This window comes from Abramis brama (assembly GCF_963993115.1).
Source record: "Abramis brama genome assembly, chromosome: 22".
Taxonomy (NCBI): Eukaryota; Metazoa; Chordata; class Actinopteri; order Cypriniformes; family Leuciscidae; genus Abramis; species Abramis brama.
Window position 1 is genome coordinate 19,011,005 of NC_139984.1, and position 25,381 is coordinate 19,036,385.

Here is a 25,381-nt window from a genome sequence, read left to right on the forward strand (position 1 = left end):
TTTCTCCTCTTCAAACCATTCCATATGCTGAATGGAAAGAGACAGAGAGAGAGATTTGGCTTTCACCTCAGACCAGCTGGTATGGGGGCGACAGGGGATAGTTATCATTTGACCACCATTGTTTCATCACCCTTCCAACAACAATGAAATGTCTTCATTAGTCTCGCGTGGGAGGGCCATTAAACCGCCTCACTGTGGATGTAGACTGCGAGAAAAAGGCTGCTGGCGTGGGAGAGAAAGGGAGTGTTATCAAGAGAAGAAAGAGATGTGAGAAGAAGAGAGCGTGGTACAGAGCTAGGAGTTGTTCTTTTGGCACATTTGTTTTTGGACCCCTCAGTGCACTTTTTTGTTTTGTTTTTTTGTTGGTTTTTTTGAGGTGGTACCAATGACAGTCCTGGCTCACTTAGTGCCCTAGGCAACATAAGACATGACCAAAGAGAAGGAAATTCTATTTTTAAGTGTGAGACATGATAGTCTTGTGGTAGAGTTTCTTTTTAGCAACCAATGGGACTCAGGAACTTGTGTGTAACTTTTGAACCTCAAACTTACGAACAGTAGTGTATATGTATATATAAATATGTTTAAACATTTTAACATTTAAAAGTTTGGGTCGGTAAGATTTTGTTTTTGATGAAGTCTGCCTACCAAGGCTAAATTTATTTGATAAAAAATAAAGTTCAAAATAACAGCATTTATTTGAGATAGAAATCTTTGATAACATAATAAATGTATTTACTGTCACTTTTGATCAATTAAATGCGTCCTTGCCGAATAAAAGTAGTAATTTCTTACTGACCCCTAATTTTTGAATGCTGGTATATAATTAATAATACTTTTTTATTATTTATGTATAGTATTTATGTATTTATTTAATTATTGCAAGTAAAATTGGAATTGAATCCTACAGCAAGTCATCATTTTCATTGTATTTCATTGTAAAGAAGCTTTGAGATTCTGGTTATAATAGAATTTTCAATAGAGATCTACTTAGTCAGACTGGCAACATTTCTACCATCGAAAGGTTTTTATTTATTTATTTATTTTACCTACAACAATAATGCAACTTAATTATTGAAGATACAATTTTTTCTTGGAAATTGCATTCAAATTCTTGGCTCAGAAATCTGAGGGGGCACGTGCCAGTTTGAGTGGGCATGATGCTTCTGGGGCCCTTGGGGAAGGTTCCTAAAAAACACTGGCAGTTAGCTATTCACTTCACCTGCTCATACTCATTCTCAGCTCATTCTGGCAGAGAACAGGAGAGTGAAAATGCCTCTCCCAGCCTGTGGCAGTCATTGCATTGCATCTTTATGTCAAGACTTCTCATTGCACACGTCTCTGACCACATGAAACAGCAGCTGGGTGAAAACATTCCTGGCTATGCTGTCTTGGCCCAACCGCATGCTTGAACTGGCCCCCGGTTCCATAGCCAAAGCTTTTCAAGCCATTGCCTTTATCCGTACTCAGCTATTCTTCTTTTTATATCGCTGGGATGAGAGCTGGACCACACGTCAGAAACTGGCATTGCTGTTGATGTCCCATCTTTTTTTTCCCCAGCAATTAACTTGCCTTTCCCCCAAGGCAATTATTGGCCTACATAAAATAAAGATTTTTAATTCTTTTTAAGTAGAGCCTCATGCAGAAAAATCCCACTGAAACTAAAGCAATTTTCACACCGGTTGGAGAAATACTTATTTCATGGTCATCTGCGTTGTGAGCGATACACCAATTAGAGTTTACAGCTTGAGATTTTAAAGGTCCGAGGAACAATCAGGCATCCATTACACTCTTTCATTAAAAAAACATCCATATCAATCGTCCTCATTTCAATTGCTTCATTTATCTCTCACTTTTTTTTCCTCCCTTTTTTCTCCTGTCTTAAATGTTAGATTCAGAGTCATTTACCATTCAGATAACTGAGCTTAAATCTATTATGGTTTTGTAATACAACACTCAAGTTGATGTGGATAAGGATTAGGTGTGAAAGTTGAATCAATAAGCCTGCTAATGTACAGTAAACCATCCTCTCTTACACTGGTTTCTTTTTACTGCAGTTGCTCTACTAGATCACCCATAAAAATGTATAGCCATTTCGTAAGGGTTTGATTTAAAGTGTGTGACTTTTATTAAGTGTGATAGCTAAAGGAGTGAATAGAGGATGAGGAACAGTTCATGTGGTTTCTCATGCTCGTTTTTGTACTCTCCAGAATCAGCACACAGATCTTAATCTGAAGGAGTCGCTCTTTGTGGGCGGAGCCCCTGATTTCCGCAAAGTAGCCAGAGCTGCTGCGATCAAAGATGGTTTCAAAGGGGCCATTCAGAAGGTGAGAGTATTTACAGATGCAATAAAGTCATGAATTTCCATTTAAAACCCATTTTACTTACATCTATTGATGCATTTCAGAGTGAAACATGATATTTAGTGAGAATAAACCTCATTTTAACCATTGGGAAATAAATGGAGAGTAGAAAAATGTGTTACTTACCAGAATGAAGCCAGACCTAAATGCGATTTGCTAAAACACTTCATAAGTAGCTGTTTGGCTAGAAGAAGTTAACTTATATTTGGATTTAAAAAACTATATCTGTATTAAACCTATATCTGTCTCCATAGATTACTCTGATGGGAATTCCAATCCTGAAAGCTGATAATGCCCTTCAGTCCAGTGATGTGTCCATGTATCCCTACCACCATTGCTCCAATGATGTTTGTGAGAACGGAGGCCGCTGCAACCCCCAGTTGGCCAGTTATGAGTGCGTCTGCCGCCATGGATTCGCCGGACAGCACTGCCAGGACGGTAAGTGCCTTATTTCATCACTTTTTTAATTCAAAATCGTATTACCCAGTACAGCCTCTCCTCCAACTTCTTCACACTCCTTTAAGGCAAGATTTGCATACGTCTTTAGCATACATCAACATACGACTTACTTAAAAGAGATCGCTCATGGCAGCTTTAGCCAATCCATGTGCTCCATATGCAGATTTAGCTAAATCCACACCTCCAAACTTTCACAAATAATATCAGTCATCGTCCTTGCTCGATTTGTATGCTTATCACAAACGCACATTGGCACAGTCACAAAACCCAAGAATTTTGCTCACCTCATTAACCTTGCCGGGTCCTACTGTTGTATCTTTAACCTTAATTAAGCCACACAAGCATGAAGCCTGCGATATATCACGTTTTCCTCCTTTGCTTTAATTAAACAGTGCTGTGTCTCACTTCGATTGGTGTAATTTCACTTCGTCTTCTCTCCTCCCTTTCAGCAATATTCGAAAAATCTGCTGGGGACACAGAGGCCATTGCATTTGATGGCCATACATTCATCGAATATCACAACGGAGTCACCAAGAGGTAATACAGGCACACGTCCTCATGTCAATGGCCTGCACAATAATCACTATCCGCCCTGAGCATCCCATCTCTATATTAGCAGTCAATGAGGGGTGATGACAAGCTAGATTACTCCGGCCCCATTTAAGGTCCAACGTACTTCCTCGTTTTAGCTAATGGCCTGATTTCATCAATTACCACTTCCACTGGCCTGTCTCTTTGGTTTCCATGAACCCTGGCTGGTTCCAATTAGCATAGCACCCGAAGGAGTCTCATGACTGCACTGCGATGTACCACGCTTATGTGCTGTAATGAACCTTCCTGCACCATCGCTGGGATCTCAAAACCTCACGTTTTCTCTACCACACATATCCTAAAGCACCATGGATGATCGTGTCTTGATAATTGCTTCCTCCTTCGCTTATCAGTTGATTTCTCTTCCTCCGGTTGGTCTGATGTGTCAGTGGTCCACCAATTACGTCAACATTTATTCGGTTTCGAATAGAAAGGATTGAATTTTTGAACCCATGACAAGTGTTATATATTCTATTGCAGTGTCTCCACCAGAGTTAAAATTGGTGCTTTCAAAGCTACTGTACTCATAATTTAAAGTAATTTTATAGTGAAACTAGCCTTTTGAAAGCAGTAGATAGCTACACTAAAGATTACTAACATTAAGTGGTTAACTACAGTAAAGCTAACTAAGAAGCCAATATATTTTAAACTATAAAACTGATTTAAAATGTATAGAAATCAGGTGATATCATTTATTTTTACAACCAGAAAAGTATTTATTCGTTACAAGACAACAAGGATCTCAATTATAGTAATATACATACATTTGAATTAGAAACACATGCAAAAACATGAGATGAACAGCAGAATTTAGTGAAATATTTGACTACAACAAAGTGTACATGAATTTAAATGAATCAGTGAACAATTTCTTGAACAGATTCATTCATAGAACCATCCATATAAAATTAATTGATCCTCCCAGCTCTACATATAAATCAGTGAATATTTTTTTTAACATATTTTGTTCATATTAGACAGATGTTTACATCATTGCTGATTTTCACTGCCATATCGACTGATCATACCACTGTGAAATGAACATTTTACCACTTATTTCACAAACTAGTGTTCTGAACATGGGGCGAACTTTAATGTAGGACACACAGCGTCACTCCTGTTTGTTATGTGTTGTGTGTTTGTTTGTGTCAATCTGTCTGTCTCTGTACACATGGCTTCTGTTGTCTTTGCCCTTGTCTGTCTGTCTTATTTGAGTGTCTGTTGTCTTCCTTCTGCTCTCAAGTCAACTGACCAATGAGATCCCAGAGTAAGTAACCCGGAGACATTCTGGGATGTATTGAATTAAGCAAAACTAACATTTTTTAAGACAAACCATCAACTTAACCCAATATAAAGCATTGGTCTTTTCCTTTGTACTCCCATTTACATCACATTGAGAAAAATGCAGGGCTCATCTATTACATATTATTTCCAGGAAAGGTTGCATGTTCATCAGCTGCATAAGAAACCAGTATCAGGAATGCATGCTTGGCATGAATAATGATGAGCATTGTGATACACTGATAGATTCCTACAGGAATCATGCATGGAAATACTTAAACTGACTTTGGAAATACGCCTGTGTATATTCTTATGTTAAAAAAGAATGAAGCCCTGTTTAACTGCAAATAATGCTATTTAACATTACACCACTTTAAATCACAATATACATCAATATTTAGTTTGTATTTACAGCTTGGTTTAAATGGCATTTTACTGCCCCATTAGAGAAATGTTCAATCTGTTATAGTGTTCCTTTTAGTGATTCTTATTTTAAATTATTTGTTTCTTTCTGAATGTAATTAAGTGTCTAAGTGGCTGCACTGAGCCCTTAAAAAGCTGGAAGCTTGATTAAATGGAATTATGTTATGTATTATGCTCATGAAAAGTTCCTGCCTGGCTTTTAAGCCACGTCACTTTGTTTGTCAAATCGCTTCCAGTGATTTCTAATAATTGTGCCAAAGGATGAAAGCGAAAGTGGCACATTAATCAAGGATTTGTCTCTCAGAAAACTGGCCGCAATTAAAGAGGATCCGTCCAGTAGAGAAAGCGAGCCACCGCAGGCATCAATAACAGTTAGGGACAAGGCCCTCTTCATTGACTTTCACTCTTCCTGGGGTTTAATGCGTGTCACTTCCTCTACAAATGAAGTGCCAGATTAAAATTAATCTCAACCAAGAAAGCTGACCAGCCCTTCAGAACGAGTGTCATCAATTTAGCTTGATCTGGTTTTGAGCAGAGCCCTTAAAATGAATGAATTCCTTAGAGGGCGTCAGCATAGTGGCGCCCCATCTGTGGGAGTTGAGTCATATTTCTGTTAGTATTTACTGTGCTCTTCATATGTCTTTATTCATTCTCTTTAGCTCAGCAGCCTTGGATCAATTTACCCATTCTTACCCTTCAGTGACCTGTTCCTAAATGTGTTTTTTTATATAATTGGTCTTTTGACAAAAACAAGTGTGTTATTTAGCTCAGTTCCAATACCTAGTAAGCTACATTGCTGCCTACATTGGCAGCTGCCATCTTAGGAAGCAGAAAAGCACACCACACATACAGAAACTCAACTTGATTTCAGTAGTTTAACGTTAGCATGTTGCTAACAGCACACTATAGCATAACAACATAAAATACATGGCACACTCAAATATTGGGTCAAATAGTCATTCAGTAGTTTGATGTTAGCATGTTGCTAACAGTACAACATAAAATGCATGGCACACTCAAATATTGGGTAAAACAGTCATTCAGTAGTTTAACGTTAGCATGTTGCTAACAGCACACTATAGCATAACAACATAAAATGTATGGCACACTCAAATATTGGGTAAAATAGTAATTCATTTAAATTACACTGAACTATTTTTCTATGGTTGTCAGTACTTAATGAAATATATGTCTCGTTTTGTCCATCATCTTGAGTTGTGTAATAGATACATATGATACTGCCATATGATTAAGTAAGATCTTTTAGCAGAATAATTAAGTTAAGTGAACCAATGCTGCCTCCATAGGTTTTAGAATTTGATCGAATACAACCAGTCTTTCAAACATACTGTACACGTAGTTACTCTTTTTCTCGCTTTCTCGCTCACTTGACTGGTCGAGAGTGATGGAATTGTTGATAAATTACAGTAACTCAACCATGTGACAGCTCAGAACAATAAAACAATGTGCCAGTACCACTGGCACTGCTGATAAAGTCTCCCAGTGTTATTTCTTTGCCTATGCTGGCATAACAACTGAAACACTAGAATAATTTAGTGAGGTCAGTCTAACTTCTTGGCGCAGGTCTTATTGTCTGTGTGTTATGCGATCCCTGTTCTTCCCCTCCACCCTTTTGCACTTATTGCATGCCTATCATTTCTTCCCTTGCTCCTCTAAGCCCTGAGTCACTGGAGAATCCGTCTGACCAGAGGTGAGTCTCCTCTGCCTGAACTGTTTCCAATGGCACGCCGTCCTCCCACACTCAGTCCCCCAGCAGAGGCTATTGGCCAGGGCTTTTGTCGAGTAGCATGTCACAGCTTGCACACTGAATTTGTCTCAGACATGTTTATTTGTCTAATATGCAATCCTAAACAGAATATTTTGACTTTTTTGTGTTTTCTATGCTGATTTTGGGGCAAAATGTGCAGAATGGATTTCAATATGTGATTTGCTCTATTGTTTGAAGTTGGAAGATGCAATGAACTGTTTTATAGAAACACAGATATAAGAAAGAAAAAAAAAAAAAACTTAAATATTTAATATTGTGTTTATTATTATATTGTTAATGTCCTAATTCTGTCAAAATGAATGTCTAAAACAATACATTTTTATGACAGCCACTAATTAAATGATTATATATAGTGTAGTAAGATATTTTTTTTTAAATAAAGCGAACATTAAATTGATAAAAGTGACAATAACGACGCGTTCAGTATAACAAAAGATTTCTATTTAAAATAACTTTGTGTATCCAAGTATACTGAGGGGAAAAAAATATCATGGTCCCCACAAAAATAATAAGCAGCACAACTGTTTTTAACATTGGTAATAATAAGAAATGTTTCTTGATCACCAAATCAGCATATTAGAATGATTTCTGAAGGATCGTGTGACACTGAAGTCTGGAGTAATGATGCTGAAAATTAAACTTTGCCATCACAGGAATAAAATATATTAAAATAGAAAACAGTTATTATAAATTGTAATTATATTTCACACCATTTCTATTTTTGCTGTATTTCTGATCAAATAAATGCAGCCTTGGTAAGCATAAGAAACTTTTTTCAAAAACATAAACTTACAGATCCCAAACTTTCGAACTCATGATAACGGTTGTAATAAAAACAACAACATTATCATTAGAAAGACTTTGCATTCAGTGCATTAAAAAGTGTTTCTTGGTCAAACAAACCATTATGAAGGAGCAGATCACATATGGTAAAATTTATTAAACAGAACAAAAGGTGTAAATACACAAAAAGCATCTAGTTCTGCGACTGAAGATTCTGTGTGCCTGCTAAGATGTGAGACGTGTTTAATGACCATTCCCATGTGAGCCACTGCCCTCTATAGGTGGACAGTGTGAATCACTCTTTAAGTCTGATCACTTCTGTTATGAATGAAAAAATAATGCACCACCCTATTATGCATTTTATTAAACAAAATACCTAAAGTAGATCTGTTTTTTTTGTAAATGTAATCCAGCTTTAATGGGTTAAGCCCTACTTCCCTTTAGAATGTTCTAGATGCTTGAGATCCTAATGGGACATAAGCAATAATGTGCTCAGCAGAGTGGTGTATAATCACAGTTAGCTGCCCTGATGCCGAAGCCCTGGCCTGGGGCCGCGCGAAGGGAAGGCCTGTGGAAAGAGTCCAGTCAGCACATTACATGCGTCTCATCGGGAAAAAAATTCAATTACAGCAAATTATTATTCGGCTTTACACCGTCACGGGCACATCAAGAGCATTTACATAATGAAATTCTGTCTTTTTAATCAAACAAATTAAGATGTAATTTCCAATTCTCAAGTTGTTAGTAGAGCTGCTAATATTGTGGTTTGAAATTTGAGTTGTCAGTGCAGACAGGCTTGGAGAGGACGCCGTCTGATTTCACGCCCGTCTTCAGATGAATCATTCCTCAAGACAACACGTATTGTTCGAATGGACTCTTTCTAGGTTCAATTCTCGAATACAGAAACATACCTGCCACATACCTGAGCTTCACCCTGAGAGGAAACACAGCTAATGTAAACAGATAAACACCACGGATGATATCACAGTTTGTTTGCGTTCGACACACCCTTGGAGAAAGTGTTTCTATTCGTCGTTATATGGTGTGAAGATGCGAGCACATTCGCCATCTGATTTCTTTTCTTCTTTCTGTTGTGTCCGTCGTCTTGTCACTCTCCGTTTTGTCTTTGTCTTTTTTCGTGTTGTTGTTACTTGTCTTACTCCTGTTTACATGTTACCTGATTTAGCAAACAAGCCCCCACACACTTGCTATTCTGACTAACAAACAAGCTTGCTCGCTCCAATAATGGCTCTCTTGATGCCAGCGACTACAGGTACACAACTGAGAACAAAGGAATTGTTGTAAAAATAGCAGCTTTTCCTTTGTGGCGTATATGTGTGTACTTGCAGAGGGTGTTGGATGCAATCGGCTCCCTGTCACCTTCCTCCCCGGGGACATGCAGATGTCACCTTCTCTGTGCCTTACAAGAGAAGGCTGCATCCAGGGAACCAGATCAAAACACACATCAGACAGCAGCTGCAATGGGCATCCTTCCTTAGCGCTCCCCGCGCAGGAAGAGGAAATCTAGAGCTTGAAGGCAAAATAGGAAGTGTTAACTTGAAGATAACCCAAAGTGTGTCACCAGCCCTCTCACACAAGCATACGCATGCATTCGTGTTCAAAAACCCATTCAACATGACCTAGTTTATCTAGTTTCATGAAGACCCACAACTGCTCAGTCTGTTCATTAGCTTATCAAGGGTTTTTGACTGTATCGAAGCTACGTTTTCACACATAATTCCATCACTGTTGTTGTTAAACAGCAGGTAAGTCTCAGGGTTTCATGCAAATCCTGTGATTAACTCTGCGTCTCTTGGATTTGTGATAGCATTTCCTCTCTTTTTGATCTAGTGAGAAGGCCCTGCTGGTGAATAAATTTGAGCTGAGCATCAAGACTGAGGCTACTCATGGTCTGATTTTGTGGAGCGGCAAGGGAGTGGAGCGTTCCGACTACATCGCCCTCGCCATCGTGGACGGCCGTGTGCAGATGACCTATGACCTCGGCTCCAAGCCTGTGGTGCTGCGCTCCTCTGTACGGGTCAACACCAACCGCTGGATACGAATCAAGGCCAGCAGGTAAAACACCAAAGAGTTATTCAGTCATCGCCTCAGGTTTGTCATAGTGTAGTTGCAGATATTTACAGGACTCGACAGTAAGGAATTTTTTCTTCACGCAAAGTCACCTGGCTGCAGCTAAATTTACATTTCAGTGAATGACACACACACACTCTCACAAACAATTTAGTCTAGGGCTGCACGATATACCAACATTAAATAGAAACCACTATATTAGTGTGATTTTCTAATTGCAAAGGATGCGATTTAGTTGCGATACAAATATATGCGCTGCGTGTCTCAAAGTGAAGCGTGCTTTTAGGGTGTTTTTAGGGTCTCAAAGCGACTTGGTGTGCATTATTAATGAGAAGAAACTCGTCCAGTCCAATCATTGCGCTGTATTCTGCATAAGATTGCATTACACTGGAGAATTCAAATGTCATGAAAGGCTGTTTCAGGTCTGTTCATTTATCTCTGTCGTCTGTTCAACTCAGCACTGTTGTATTTTAGAGAACTTAGAACGTGGTCATAAGAATGTATTTGCGTTCCCTTGCGTGAATTTTAGCTACCTACCAACACATAAGAAAAATATGTATGTAAAAAGCATTTCACATGTATTGTACGCACCATGGAACGCGCATGAGAGTGTTTTCTGCTCTGAACACTGCGATGAGTTCATACCCAGACCGGACTGAGCATGTTTCTAGTTTTTATAGATATACAGTTTTTCATATACTGTATACATTATACAATATCATATACATTATTACATAATGTATTTAAATGAAGAAATTAAAATGCAAATATTAGCATTGAAATTTTACAGCTGAACTATAAAATAAAATAATATTTTATTAAATACTCGATTACTGTCATATCAAACTTTATATGACAGAAATCGTCCTGGTTAAGGAACCCCTGGATTCGATTTCTACTTGCCTTTTCAACAAATTTAGTGGCCCCTAATAAACAATTTTTTTTTTTTTTATACAATTTGTTTGTTTTTTTATTAAATGTACAATTTATATTTGTTTATTATTTGTTTATATTTTAAATTGTCTAATTTTAAATCTCTAATTTTAAAATATATTGTGTAATATTACACCACCATTCAAAAGTTTTTGGGTAGGTAATAATTGTAATGTTTTTAAAAGTAGTCTCTCACCAAGGCTGCTTTTATTTGATCAAAAATGCAGTAAAATATGACAATTTAAAATAACTGTTTTCTTTTTATACATATTTTAATTCATATTATCATTACTCCATAGCATCATTACTCCATTCTTCAGTCACATGATCCCTCAAAAGTACAGCATTTATTTGAAAGAGAAATCATTAGTAAAACATTTTTTTAATCTATTTGTCCGTTTTTATCAATTGAATACGTCCTGCTGAGTAAATGTATCAATTTATTTCAAAAATATCTTACGGACCCCAAACGTTTGAACAGTAGTAAATATAAGTTTTTTATCAAATATTTTCTTTGCTTAAAAAATGGAAATTGGAAATAAATTCTTTAACTCTTCTTTAACGCTGCAACATGATACACAACAAAAACTTACTGATTGGTTTATAATTTCTTACTATTCATACAGATGCTACCAATTATTGCAATTTCAACAAAGCCTAATTTATAAACAATAATTTTACCTAGCTGACACATTTACTGTATGCAAGGCATAAAAATGCATGTATAGTAGGCTACACAATAAAAATAAAAAAAATTAATTATGAAGTTTTGCTAACTTGCCCAAAACTCTCTCACACTGGCCCTGGGGCAGCGGGCCATCCTTATTATTGAGCCCTGATTTATATTTGACACAGATTGACACATAGAAATGTTTGCTAGTAATGGCGGACATTTATATTTACCACCATTTTGCCATAGAAGTGTTTTCCAGCAGTGGCAGTCATTTATATTCGCCTCAGGCTTTTGCCATAGAGCTGTTTGCCAATAATGTCAAACAATTATATTTGCTATAGACACGTTTCCCAACAGTAGCAAATTGTCCAAAGTTTGCTGCAGGTTTACCACTACCAGTGAAATTCCACAATCTTCTTTCTTCCCGCATTATTACTGTTTTGTTTCCCGCAAATTTAGTGCATATTAACCACAGGTTTGCCAGAAGGCAAAATCAGATTGTCAGTGTTAGATGCCTCACTGTGTCTCACTGTCTTCCTGTGCTTCTCTACTCTCCACAGAGCGCTCAGAGATGGCTCACTGCAGGTTGGTAATGAGGCAGCTGTCACTGGGTCATCACCCTTGGCTGCCACACAGCTGGACACAGACGGCGCTCTCTGGTTGGGTAAGTCCATCTCACGCTACTCGTAGCTCATTTACAAACCGACTAGGTACACCTTCTCCGAATAGTCCCCACTTAGCTTGTAATGACTAATTGGATCTTCCCCCACAGCAAGTGCTTTTGAAGGGCTATACGCAAGTACTTCACAAAAGCATGAATGTTAAGACACAAAATTACCTTATTATAGTTCATTATTAATTCAAGGATGAGTCTGTACCATAGGGTGTTTTAAAAACTCCAATGTTTCTGTGTTTGCCATCTCATTCTCTTTTGACAAACCTATTGAGATTAAGAAACAGGATTTATTCTATGTTAAGGGTGCAAAATCTTCTTATAAGGTTGAGAATAGTATTTCAGCCAGCCAGTAGAACAGGTGCTGTCAATGCCCGATGGCTAGAATACATTATCCTCAGACAGCCCGAACATCAAGAGCTCCCTTCGAAAATCCCTTCTTTCAAATGTCATTATTTATTTACTTATTCAGATGTAATTCACTTGAAATTAGCCCCGTCAATCCTCCCGTTGCAAAGCATACAATCCGATTAAAGGGGAAGCACGGGGAGGCAAAAGAGAGAGAGAGAACTTGGAGAAATTGAGTGAATAGCAACAGGGGGAGACATTTTTCACCGTGCTGAAAGAGCGGGAGATGGAGCTGGATTTCCGACAGTGTCAGGTCCCCGAGGGAGGTGAGCTAACTCTCGTTCGGAGCTGTCAGAGAACGTCCCCGGAGCCCGGCCTCCCAAAAACACTGTTTGATCTTCTCACCTGTTCCTGAGAGCTGTGTCTCTATCTTTTCACGTTCTGACACCCCCACATTACACTCAGTGTCTCAGGTGTGATTAAGTTTTTAACAGTCTTCTACACAGGGTTTCCATAACACACAGACGGTTCATCGCCCCTTGAATAATATATAGCGATTTAGCTCGCCTGCATGGTGGGTAATATCTCAGGTTACATAAAGACATGCATTTATACTGTGGGTCAGTGACAAAAAAAATGATATATAATATATATAATTATTATTATTATTATTTTTAAACATCTTACATTTCTTTGAATTCATGTTGGTTTCATGAAGTTTTGAAACACATTTATAACATTTTCAGGACAATGTGTCATGTTGAGTATAAGATATTATTTCCCCTCCACTATAAATGCGTGTACTGTATAGGCCTATCCATCTTTAAAATTCATGGTGAAAAGCATTTTTTTTTTTCAAACATCATGAATTATTAATAAAAAAATAATAATTACTTCATTAAATTCATAAATAGTACAAAAACTGAGCATCATTGACCCACATGCAGTGTGATTTCCTACTGCTGTACCCATTTCATGCTGTCCACTTGTGATTGGATCACCTGAAATGGTTTATTTAGGTTGTTTAGGTCTTGAAAATGGTTTATTTAGGTTGTTTAGGTCTGTTGTGTGAATATGAAGTACTGTGCAGCAGTATATCATGTACACTTGATCTGATGTTTTCCTTTCCTCTCCTCTTCAGGTGGTCTGGAGGAGCTGTCCGTAGCTCGCCGGTTGCCCAAGGCTTACAGCACAGGCTTTGTCGGCTGCGTGAAAGATGTGATAGTCGACGGGGTGGATCTACATCTGGTGGAGGACGCCTTAAACAGTCCCAAAATATTACACTGTTCGGCCAAATAGTCTGGCTCCACCGTTCCTCCCAACACCATGTCTACTGCTGTAATTATTTTTCTATTTTTTGTATACTTTTCTTTGTCTTTTATATTGGAAAAATTACATTGTTTTAATTATGATTTTTTTTTTTTTCCCGTCTTTACGTCCAATCATAATCATGTCCTCCGTCGGCGAACGTGGTGTCACAAGACAAGCAAAAAGTCATATTACATCTGTGCTGTTTCTATAAAAAAAAAAAAAACAGAACATGTACTTGCTTATTACTTGAACAGTGTCAGATGAGATCGCTGCTGTTTGTGCCGTCTGGATTGCCTTCTCTCGGTGCCATATAGCTCTCGTCACCAAACATTCCTCTGAGCTGTTGCTGTGGTTCGTTACTGCATTAAAAAAAGGTCGAAAAGAAACGACTTTCCGCTTTATCGACACGTGACAGCAACTGCTAAATACACTGAGCAAGACTATGTACGATATTCCTCATTTATGATACCACTAACAGGGGCGAAAGCTCAAAACTTGGAGCTTTTGAATCCCAAACCGATAGTAGCTGACGTAACATTTAGCATTCCTCAAAATTCACCATTGTTTTTACCATGCAAACGTCATTATTGACCTGTGAGATGTAATAAATAATAACGAAATACATGAGACTGTGAATTTTGAAGATGCTATTTTTTGTTGCAATCATTCGTCTCATGTGTTGTGCATATCTAAAGAGCAATTACTTATATAGATATACATTTATATATATATATACTATGTGACCACTTGTTGCATGCATCTTTTTAAGTGTTGAGTTGATTTTGCCTTGGTTTTCTTGATCTTCATCATTCCATTCAGGGCAGAAATGTAGCTGACTACATTGCAATCTGGACATCTGATTATTCAATTTGGGAGATAAAGAAATTTTATATATATATATATACCTGCTATTTGTCAATCTGGACTTCGTGTGCGTGTGTGTTGGAAAAACGGCTGTTGCAGCAACTCAACTTTGGGAGGCGCTGTAACACAGGAAGAGATGAGAGACTCAAAACACATCAGGTGGACAAAAACAGCATTGACATTCTTGGCATGTTTCGTCATCGAACAAAAAAGATTTTTTTTCTATCATGTATCAAGTGAAAATGTTGCTTTAAAATGCTGTCAGCACTTGCTATAAAAAAGGGATGATGTATGTAGACCCCTTGCATCCTATGACTGTGGCCCCCATAAGAGCTGTTCATGTTCAACGGTAACCAGTGAAAATATTAATGCATGGGTTTGTCAAGTCAAAATGGTTTTTGTAACCTGTTCCAAGACAAATGCAATGCTGTGGTGCTGTCTCTGTGCAAGAAATATGAGTTTGATACAAGATGCTTTGCAATATTCCACTCTGAATAAGTATCACCATATCTTTTTTTAATGTTTTTTATTTGATTTTATTTTTTAACAAACCCTGGGACATGCAAGATCGCAATCATCATCATAATGTACAGCCCTGTGTAAATTTGTTACTGAGGTTTTGTTTTAGTATTATACACTGGAAGCGAGTCTGACTTGTCTCTACACGGCATATCCTGAGCGAAGGGATGGATCTGGGAATAATCGATCATTTAATTGTCGTCACAGGATGTCTAGTGTTCCAGACTGAGACCGGGAGCCCTTCGTTACTGCACGAGCTGTATGGACCATCCACTCTTTTTAGTATAGCGCCCTCACCTTCACTTTTCCAGCGGACTCGATTTTTTGATCTCTTTTATAATAATGGGAGTTATTTTTTTTTGACATCCTCCAGTAGCTTTGCTCTCAAGGGATGAGGCTCATGGTGAGAACCGCCATGGAAATCTGCTGTGTGAATGGAAACTGAGAAATGCCTTAAAATCATTCACCGTTCATGGGTGACAAAAGTTCATGTCCATATTGTTCTGTGCTCTCTCACTTTGCCAGTATATTAGCCTCATTCCCGTCATGTAAATTAATTCATAAATGTTAATAATTATATTAATAATGCTTATGAGAATTTCCAGAAGGCCTCGATAATAGTGGTTCTGGACTCTACAAAAATACTATTTACTGTACAAATACTATTTTCAGTATCTTATTTATGTCTTAAGAGGATTCTCAGTCTGGCATTTGTAAACTACTGTTTCGATTGATTGAACTAAACCTGATGGGCAGTGCACAGAATGAGGCATGACGTTACCATTACTAACTTTATTACTTGTGTCTTGTGTTCCAACCACCATAAAATAAAATGTAAAACAAACTGACCTGACTTTCTGTAACATTTACTTCTGATAACGTCTGTGAATAAATCCCTCCAGTTCCCAAATTGTCTAACCCAGAGTCTCTAGTGTTATATCATCGTTCAAAAGTTTGGGGTTTTATGATCATCAATACTTTTTGCTCGTTTATTTCATCAAAAATTCAGTAAATATTCTGAAATCGTATTACAATTTATATGAAATAATGTAACTGTGTATAAATAATAACAGTTTTCTATTTTAATATATTTTTTTAAAGTGTAATTTATTCCTGTGATGGCAAAGCTGAATTTTCAGCATCTTCAGTGTCACATGAGCCTTCAGAAGTCATTCTAATATGCTGATGTAATATGCTCTGTTCAAGAAACATTCCTTATTCTCGTCAATGTTGAAAACAGTTCTATCATGACAACTCTCGGGAGATTTGTGATGGAAATGACAATGTTAATGTATTTGGTCTTGTCGGAATAGATCTGCTACGCTGCTGCTGCAGAGCAAGTACAGGAACTTGCTACTGCCAATACATATGCTGATACGCTGCTGTGAGTAGGCTATGTAAGACATACTGCTGCTCACAAATAGCATATATAAATTACCCATAGCAGATCTATACAGGTGGAGCTGGGGAAGGTGGGGGGTTTCGGAGGAACTCTGAAGCGCTACAGTGAGTGCTAACCATAGACTGTAAAAAAATATGGACGTAGTGTCCGTGACGTCACCCGTAGGTTTCTGAAGACCGTTTCTGAAGCCTAAAGTGGGCGTGGCCGACCGTCGCCATCTTGGTAGCGCGTCACTCCTGAATTTATTTATTTTTACAGTCAGACCAGAGAATGTCTAATAAGGCGAGAAGTTTCACTCTCAGTACACTTCCGGCTTCTGAACTGGTTGCAGTTCCACTCTGATTCCATATGAGGGCGCTCACAGGACGAGTGCAGAATGAATGGAGGTCTATGGCGCTATACACATCAAAATCCACTTTTCTCAGGATATAATTTTTTGCCTATTAATTTTGAATGTTGTATTCGAAAGGAGATGCAAAGAAATTACACATTGCTGGGTGTTAGATTTTTTAGAGTCACTTATTTGCTTTAAAAAGTCTTTTAAAGTGTCAATGACGTCATACACATCGTACGACCAGAGATACTGCTGTACGGCAATCCTTCAGTCACTTTGGTGCTTTCATGCTCTGCACTTTCTTTTCACTCGAGGCATCGACAACACAGCTGACACAGGTAAATACACGTGCTAGAAGAGTTTTTGTTTTGTTTGTTTCTGGTCCCGCTTCGGATGACACGATGCCATCAAGCGGCATCTCTGGTCGTAATCAGTCCTTCACTGACCAATCAGCGTTCATTAGCAGAATGCTAGCGTGTTATGGGCAACAACAACTCAACCTGTAAGAAATCGAAAGGACATAAGTACTCGTTCATTCAACTTTCGACCTATAACCCATGTTGAACTTGCAAAACCTACAATCAAATCTGAGATTTCTCAACGGCAATCGGGTGAAAGAGACAAATTTAGCCGTCTAGCCCCATAGACTCCCATTCATTTTGCACTCATGGGCGATCGCCCCCAGTGGAACTCTGGTGGAACTACAACCAAAATACGGTACAATAGGACTTAATAGGGAGTGGGCAGGCTCTCCGTAGACGGGCTCTGGTCAGACAATGAACTGAGGTAAAGTGACGGCTAACAGACAGCAGACAGACGGCTAATGATGACTAATGACCACAGCAGCGAGAATCCACCTGTCACTCAAAAGTGGACACCCTTAATTATGCAGAAATTTAGGCTTAATATAATTTAAACAGATGAGTTATAAAAAAAAATCACCCCCCTCACAGTTGTCATGAAGGGTTAGCTGTATAGAAAATTTGCTGTATAGACCAAAGCCACTTTTTGCACCAGGCTGTAAACATGTTTTTTTCTGCTGTAAAGTTGGGCATTTTAACATGGGGGAGATACAGATTTGACTCACTTCTGCATCCAGCCTCAAGCGGCCAGTCGATGAATTGCCGTTTAATTCACTTCCGTGTTGGTTTCAAAAGAGAGACAGGAGGTGCGTTCCATTCGACAGGGTCCATACGCAGTGTTCACTGCTCCCTTACTCCCTGAGCACGGTATATCAGTTGAAGTGGACTTCACTGACAATAACCGCTCATTTGAAACGCCCTGCAAACGTCATCAAAGAAAGTCAACGACGGGGTTTTGATATAACATAAATATATATAGGACTACATTCATATTTTAATTTTTATTATTATATTATATATTTACAATTATATTGCACTATTTTACAACTACCTAAAATAAAATCACTTTACTTCACAAACTAGCTAAGCTGGCTGCTTTCACTGAGGTAAATTATATTATCATCAAAAATAGTATATGTAATATTCACAACAATAACCGTTAAAAATTTGTATAACAATGGCGAAATGTATGAATACTTACACACATACGTAAACTCCTCCATCGACCGTTCTGACTGATGATGGCGTGGTGCGCGAAATGACAGTTGGGTGATCAATGATCATCGCTCTCCACTTCCTGTGAAGTGATGTATCAATGTTCCCTTATTCCCTATGCCGTGCGCAGTGCCCTTCGAACTGAACATGTTCGCTCCCTTCGGATTGGAATCTCACTTAAGATGGCGGAATACCCTGTGAAGTCCACTTCGCAGTCCACTTACGGTCAAATGGAACGCACCTAGAGAGGTTGCCGCTTGGTGCTAAACAGCCATTTAAATGTTGTGAGCAGCAAGCTCATTGGCTGCAGATGCTACATGAACCTATCAGCTTGTGCCAAGTAGTTAACGCTGTGAATATCATCAGGTTGCGTTAAGGACCCATCAGCCTGCGCCATCTAGAGTTTCATGACAGAACTAGGCATTTTTGCTGCTTAATATTTTTTGTGGAAAATGTGATGCAAATCTTCTGGATTATTTGATGAATAGAAAGTTCAAGAACAGCATTTAAATATAAATATTTTTAACAATGTAAAGTCTTTGTCACTTTTTATCCATTTAATGCATCCTTGCTTGATAAAAGTATGTATTTATTTTCAAATAATAGAAACCCCCAATTTTTGAATAGTTTATATTATATAATTTAATTATATTTGTTAAAGTCAACAAAAATGTACTTCAAATCAAACATTGACATGTATTACCTCAAAGACCCAACAATGCAAAATCATCGCCAGTTTTAATATTCATAAATAACTTGGAACAAACATTGGGCCAAATATTGTGTCAGCCATATTTACCAACGGACAAATGAATTTGAGCCATAAGGCAGCATAGTTTGATTGAATGCACAGCCTTTGATGTCATGAACATAATATACAGATATCATATGAGAAATGTTTTTCCTTTTAAAATTTTATAAGACTTTTAAATTATTTATTTTTCTACCCTAACTATACATTGTTAAAATACTGAAATACATGAATACATTTTAAAATGTGCTTTTTTTAAACCAGCAGAAATGTACAGTAATGTCTTACTTCATACTAAGAACTATGGAAGTGTATTATTAATCATCTGTGCAACAGTTATTCTCTTAAGGGCATATAAAATGGCATCAGACATGACAGGCCCAGGGTTGCCTGGAGATGTTAGATAAACAGGTCTTGTCAAAGAACTCTCGCTAGGGGTAAAATGGTTAATGGAAAAAATCCATTGTATTTCTCTGCATGGCAATGAGCATGAAATGATCCACACTAAATGAGCAGAGGGCTCCTTCAGTACACATGCTCACACCAGTGCAATAAAGGGTCTTTTACTGCATGTAACAAGGCTTCAGCTGTCTGGCTCCATCAGGGGATCTGTGGCTCCCATTGTTCCTCCTCATGAGGCTTTAGTTTGGACTACAGGGTCCTCGGGCTGTAAGGTCAAAGGGCGTCTTGGAATGGAGCTTGTCAGCAGCAATGGCTCTTCCTTTAGTGAATGATTTCCATAAAGGAATAGTTCACACAAAAATGTAAATAGTTCCAAACAAATTCAAAGCGTAACCAACTGTGTCTCGTTTAGTTACTGAATGCCACGGGAGAGGATTTGTGAATGGAAGTGAACTGACGCTGGTAGGTCACAGGCGATAATGACAACATGGCGAATGTAGTGCGTCCAAATTATATTCATACTACACATTTTCGTACTATATAGAACATACTTTTTTAGCAGTTGCAAAGTAATACTTATTCAAAGTAAGTACCTACTTGTAATTGTGATTCGGACAATCAATTGTTTCTTGCTGATTGAAAGCAGTGTTTTGAACAAACCAGTTGACTGAATGATTCAATGACTCACTCAAAAAGACAACTACTGAAGTCATAACCTGCAGAAAGAAATGTAAGTGTGTGTGTGTGTGTGTGTGCGTGCGTGCGTGTGCATGCATTTGTGTGTGTGTTCAAAGTACTTGTACCTGCGATTTCGGACAGTGAATTGTTTCATTGCTGATTGAAGCAGTGTTTACAAACTAGTTGACTGAAGGATTCAATGACACTACTATGGAAGCCAATTTCTGCCACAAAAAAAAATCATAGTTATGACATACTAAGTCACATGATTTAAAAATGTGAAATTATGACTTAAAAAGTCAGATTTTTATGTGATTTTTATGATTTAACACTATTATGATTTACCAAGCATGATTTTTTTATGTGGCGGATATGGGCTTCTATAATACATTGTGGATTTTTAAGGGTTATTGATGTTTCTCAGTAGGCCTTCATATGGGTGAAATGTTGAAAAACAGTTACACACTGTCCTCAAGTATAAAGTTACAGACACATTGTTTGCATTGGCTCTAACACAGAAAACACCTGGTCAGACTCTCTGTGTAGAGAGAGAAATCCATAGATAAAGCCCTGCATTTCAGAAAATTGCATAATCGCATCCCCAGCAGATTAATGTCCCTTAGGGCCAGTGATGTCATGGCAGCCATGCAGAGTCAACATTCCTGTTGTGCTTCTATCCCTAACAAAAATAGCTGCATTACAGCTAACAGAGTATTAATAAACATGCTTGGATATGAAATAAAGGTGATAATTACATGGAAGGAACTGCTAAAATAAGAGTGTCATGACTGGAGGGAGAGAAGAATATGTACACTTCATTATGGCCCTCTCAGAGGTGTGTTTCTGGACCTCTCAATGTCAGTCATGTCCAGCAAGTGTCAGGCGCTAAAAACCTCTTAGGGTTAGTTAGGCTAAATATTTAAGTACATTTTTCAATTTTTCCAATGTTTAGCCTAAAAGTGCCATTTGTTAATGTTTTATACTTTTGCAACAAAAGCTCCATTCTTGGTTTCATGGAGTCCACAGGCCGAAACGTTAAAATTAAAAAAGGCAAATATATATAAATATAGGAAACCTGCAGACAGACACATACCGATTTTTTAAACGGTTGTTTGCTAAAGTTTCCCCGTCTGTTATCGGTGGTGGTGTGTCCTCGCTGTTGGTCTGAGAGGCGGAGGGAGGGAGTGAGAGAGTCGGGCGCTGTGTGTGTGTGTGTGAGTGAGTGTTGTGTGTGACGCCCCTCGCTCGCGCTCAGCTCCGCTGCAGTGACTCGGCGAAGGCAGGAACATTTTATTACACTTTCCCCTTCAGTCCGCTCATACACATTTCCATCTGACAGCTCCCAGGACGGCCATGACGTCTCGAAGGTAAGCTGAAGGCGACATTAAAACTGCAAGAGCGGGGACTGATGGTTAGCCTACTGTTACTGTATGAATGAATCGAGCACGGCACACAGCTCAATGAGTCGGACTCGGTCTTTACTCCAGGCTCCTGATCCTCTCTGGCCCATACTGTATGTGTTCGCTTTGCTCAACGGTTTTTATGAGTAGTTTTAGTCTTTTTTTCTTTTCGTTTATTTCAGTAGTATGTAGATTGTATCGTTCTCGCTACCGGTTATCGCCTATATGAATAATCAGTAGCGCAAAGTCTGTGACAGTTTCTCTCAATGTAGTTTAAAACTGTGCTTTATATTAGTTTATTGTGACGATTTTTAGAAGACTTATGGTAATGACACCCTACTGTATTTACTGTATATCGTATGCTAAAATAACAGTAGGCCTAGTTTAAAAAAGACGACATGAGATTTGAGATAACCGTTAGAATAAAAAAGAAATAGAGAAATATGAACAGATGCGCTGAAAATATCTTTAAATAAAGCTGCAAATAAGTAATATACCTTAAATACTGAGACTACTGAGACTATAGCCTATTCATTTAAAATTCTACACGTTAAATTGTTATCCTTTTTATCTTGTCATACTTTATCCTGGGCTAGAATTAATCAAGGGTATTTTTGCACACTTTATGGAACCCCGTTGTAGCCTATCCAATTAACGTCCTTATTTGCATATTAATGAGGTCAGTAAAATTGATTGGACAACTACGCCACGCGACCTGTTTTGATAACTGTCCGATCTGCTACTGTAGAAATGTTGTAGGTCAGGTCTGGCTGTCTTAAGACTTGTGAAACACAACTAAACAGTGTATTTTGTTGTCGTCGTTAATCGACATTGTATCTACATGGAGAGTAAACACAACGCGTGAAATTTCAGTGAATGTACAAGATAACAAATATTTCATAGGCTAAGGTAAGCCCCGAGGCATTTTACAAATAGTTGTATGTTGCTAAACACCCCTGGAGCTGGGGTTTCCATTTAGCCAGGGTTAAAACGCATCTAAAAAGAAGTTAACCCATTACCTGGTTTGACACTGGTTCGTTTCCAAAAGTTGGACATAGGCCTATTATTTTTATTGTGAGTGTCAAATGTGCATTTGAGATTCGTTGTGTAATGCACCTACACAAAGAAGCACACATCAGTTATTGTGAGAGTTTGCACAGGTGGCCTTGGCTTGGGTAAACAATGTAGTGTATGGGAAGAACACTTTATGTGGCTATATGCTTGCTCTAGATACCACTCACTTACCGTTAACTCAACATATTTCAGAATTGAGCCGGTTATGGCTTCTCCAGCAGCTTTCATTTGTCAGAGTAGTCTGTGAGCCTTTGGCCTTTACTCTGCCTTTACGCCATCTGTTATATAAATAGTTCTGCTGCCAACAATTACCATTGACTATTATTAGTATCATTAGATTATCATTACTGGTGTCATTCTCATCACATTAAATTAATAGTTCACCCAAACATGTAAACTCTGTCATCATTTAGGCTATTCTTCCAGACCTACATGCCTTTATTTCTTCATTGAAGCTCAAAAAGAGATGTTAGGCAGAATGTTAGGGGCTGGCTGAAACCTTTTTACATACAATAAAAGCGAATGTTGACTGAGACCATCATCTCCTTTTGTGTTCCAATGAAGAAAAAGGGCGAGTAAATGATTGCATATCTCTTTAAATGGAATGAAAACTGATCCCACTTAACAATACATAACGGAGGATGAATCTGTCTAATGTGCAAAATGTACAGGGTCCTGTATGTTTTGCAGATTTGCAGATATCTATGTTACACAAACAGGAACCTGAAAAATGATATAAATATAGGATTTAGGCCCTACATATATTACACTTCAAATGTTTATTGTTTTATTGTTCACAAGAGGTTTTTGCATAGTGGAGGCTAACAAAATTACTTAGCCCTGATGTTCATGCATATTTAACTCATTGTCATAAACAACATTTAAACTGCTCCTAGTTCTGGCTGGGCCAAAAGAGATGTTTATTATTATTATCTTTATATAATGTGGAAGACTTTTTCTTGGTCACTTAGCCCACATGCTGCGGCATTCTTTTTTTGGCATTATTTGTATTTCTTTATCTCTAGTTCATGAAGCACCTTTTGTGTATGTGTGTTTGTGTAAGCATGTGAGTAAGCGTGTACAGGAAAGAGGAAAAAGGAAGAGATGGCTCATTGCGCGGTTATTTTTGTGGGGTCATGAAAATATGTGGTCATGAACATTTTGGTTGCTCGTAAATAGTAGTCTGCTGTCAAAGTTTCCACACTTAGTTTGATAATCACTTAGCCTACAATTTCCCTTCATTTACATCCATGCATGCTGCTGTTCAAAAGTTTGTGGTCGGAAGATACTCACTAAGGCTGTTTTTATATGATCAAACATACAGTAAAAATGTGATATATTATTACAATTTAAAATAATAAAAAAAAACTTCTGTTTTAATATATTTTAATATGTCATTTATTCCTGTGATGTTAAAGCTGAATTTTTAGCATCATTACTCCAGTCTTCAGTGTGACATGATCCTTGAGATCATTCTAATATGCTGATTTGCTGCTCAAGAAACATTTCTTATTATTATCAATGTTGAGTTGTGCTGCTTAATATTTTTGTGGGAAACGTGATACATAATTTCCAAGATTCATTGATGAATAGAAAGCTCAAAAGAACAGTGTTTATGGGTCAATGACGTATAAGGATTTTCGACAGGTCAATTTTAAAATACTAAAAAAAATAATACCTGTTGCAATTGTTCAAACATTAAAGGTGAACTAAGTAACTTTTTTACCTTAACTGAACAGCTTCGGAGTCACTGGAATGGTTATATTACTTATTTCGGGTTGAATGGTGGTCGTTTCGCACCCCCTGGTGCCCATGAGCGGAAAATCCGCACTTGCAACTTTGAGCCGGCGGGCCGGCGGCCGCCGCGTCAGGAAGTATCGCGTGATATCAGGTCTCGCGATGTAACGAATTGCTTTACGGCCAAAAGAAATCTGCTTAAATGCTGTCATTATTGCGCTCCCTCACGCTGTTCGAACCCGAATGAAGAAGACGTTTTAAAGAATGTCCCATCTGCTTTGATGTCGTTGATCTACTAGCCTCTGGTGTCTGAGAATCGCCAACGAGTTTTTACAACAGTGTTGTCAAATATCTATTCCGAAGCTGTAGGGGGAGCTCTAGAAAGAAACCTGCGAGCAAAAAGCGAGAATACAGCGAAGAAATCCCGAAATTACTGAGCCCTGCTTTAAGGATGTTGTGTACACCTAAATTCATTTAAAAAATTTAATTTAAGTGATTTTAGTGTTTTTTCATCTAGATGAATTGTCCGTAGCCTTAAAAAATGTAATGTGGTGCGACCGTGATTTATCTTAAAATTAATTAATTTCCTTAACATGCTTACAAATTTTTTTTACAAGTTCTTAGTAATTAAAGTGTTTAGAAACCAAGTTTTGCATTTCTTTTGAGTTTTTGTAAATAATGATCTCGTTTTTTTGTTCTATAATTTCTGAGTTGCCTTCTTAAATCTAGTTAACAGACTTACTTTTCCTGTAAATCACATAAAACTGATATAAATGTTTTAAAAATATCATTTACTAAAGCATACTGTATCAGTGATTCATATTTCAGCCACAGAAATAAGATATTTTATTTTACATTTAATACAGTGATTGCTTTTATTGGTCGCACCACATGATAAGTGGTCGCTCCAAATGATACGAAGACCTTA

General features: G+C 37.9%; 2 protein-coding genes across 6 annotated transcripts in view; both read left to right on the forward strand.

Moving 5' to 3' along the window:
• The window catches only part of agrn (agrin), a 240,350-nt gene extending 224,334 nt beyond the window's left edge, over positions 1-16,016 (forward strand). For all 5 annotated transcript variants that reach the window (XM_084099236.1, XM_084099237.1, XM_084099238.1 and 2 more), the window contains 6 exons: positions 2,208-2,324; positions 2,615-2,798; positions 3,269-3,356; positions 9,538-9,762; positions 11,944-12,047; positions 13,546-16,016. In XM_084099236.1, the coding sequence (XP_083955362.1) occupies positions 2,208-2,324; positions 2,615-2,798; positions 3,269-3,356; positions 9,538-9,762; positions 11,944-12,047; positions 13,546-13,703 (876 nt within the window). In that variant the 3' untranslated portion in view covers positions 13,704-16,016. The remainder of the gene's footprint in view (positions 1-2,207; positions 2,325-2,614; positions 2,799-3,268; positions 3,357-9,537; positions 9,763-11,943; positions 12,048-13,545) is intronic.
• A 5,392-nt stretch (positions 16,017-21,408) lies between these two features.
• ptpn11b (protein tyrosine phosphatase non-receptor type 11b) overlaps positions 21,409-25,381 on the forward strand; it is a 31,656-nt gene continuing 27,683 nt past the window's right edge. Inside the window, exon 1 of the mRNA XM_084098696.1 lies at positions 21,409-21,609. Coding sequence (XP_083954822.1) covers positions 21,596-21,609 — 14 coding nt within the window. The 5' untranslated portion in view covers positions 21,409-21,595. The remainder of the gene's footprint in view (positions 21,610-25,381) is intronic.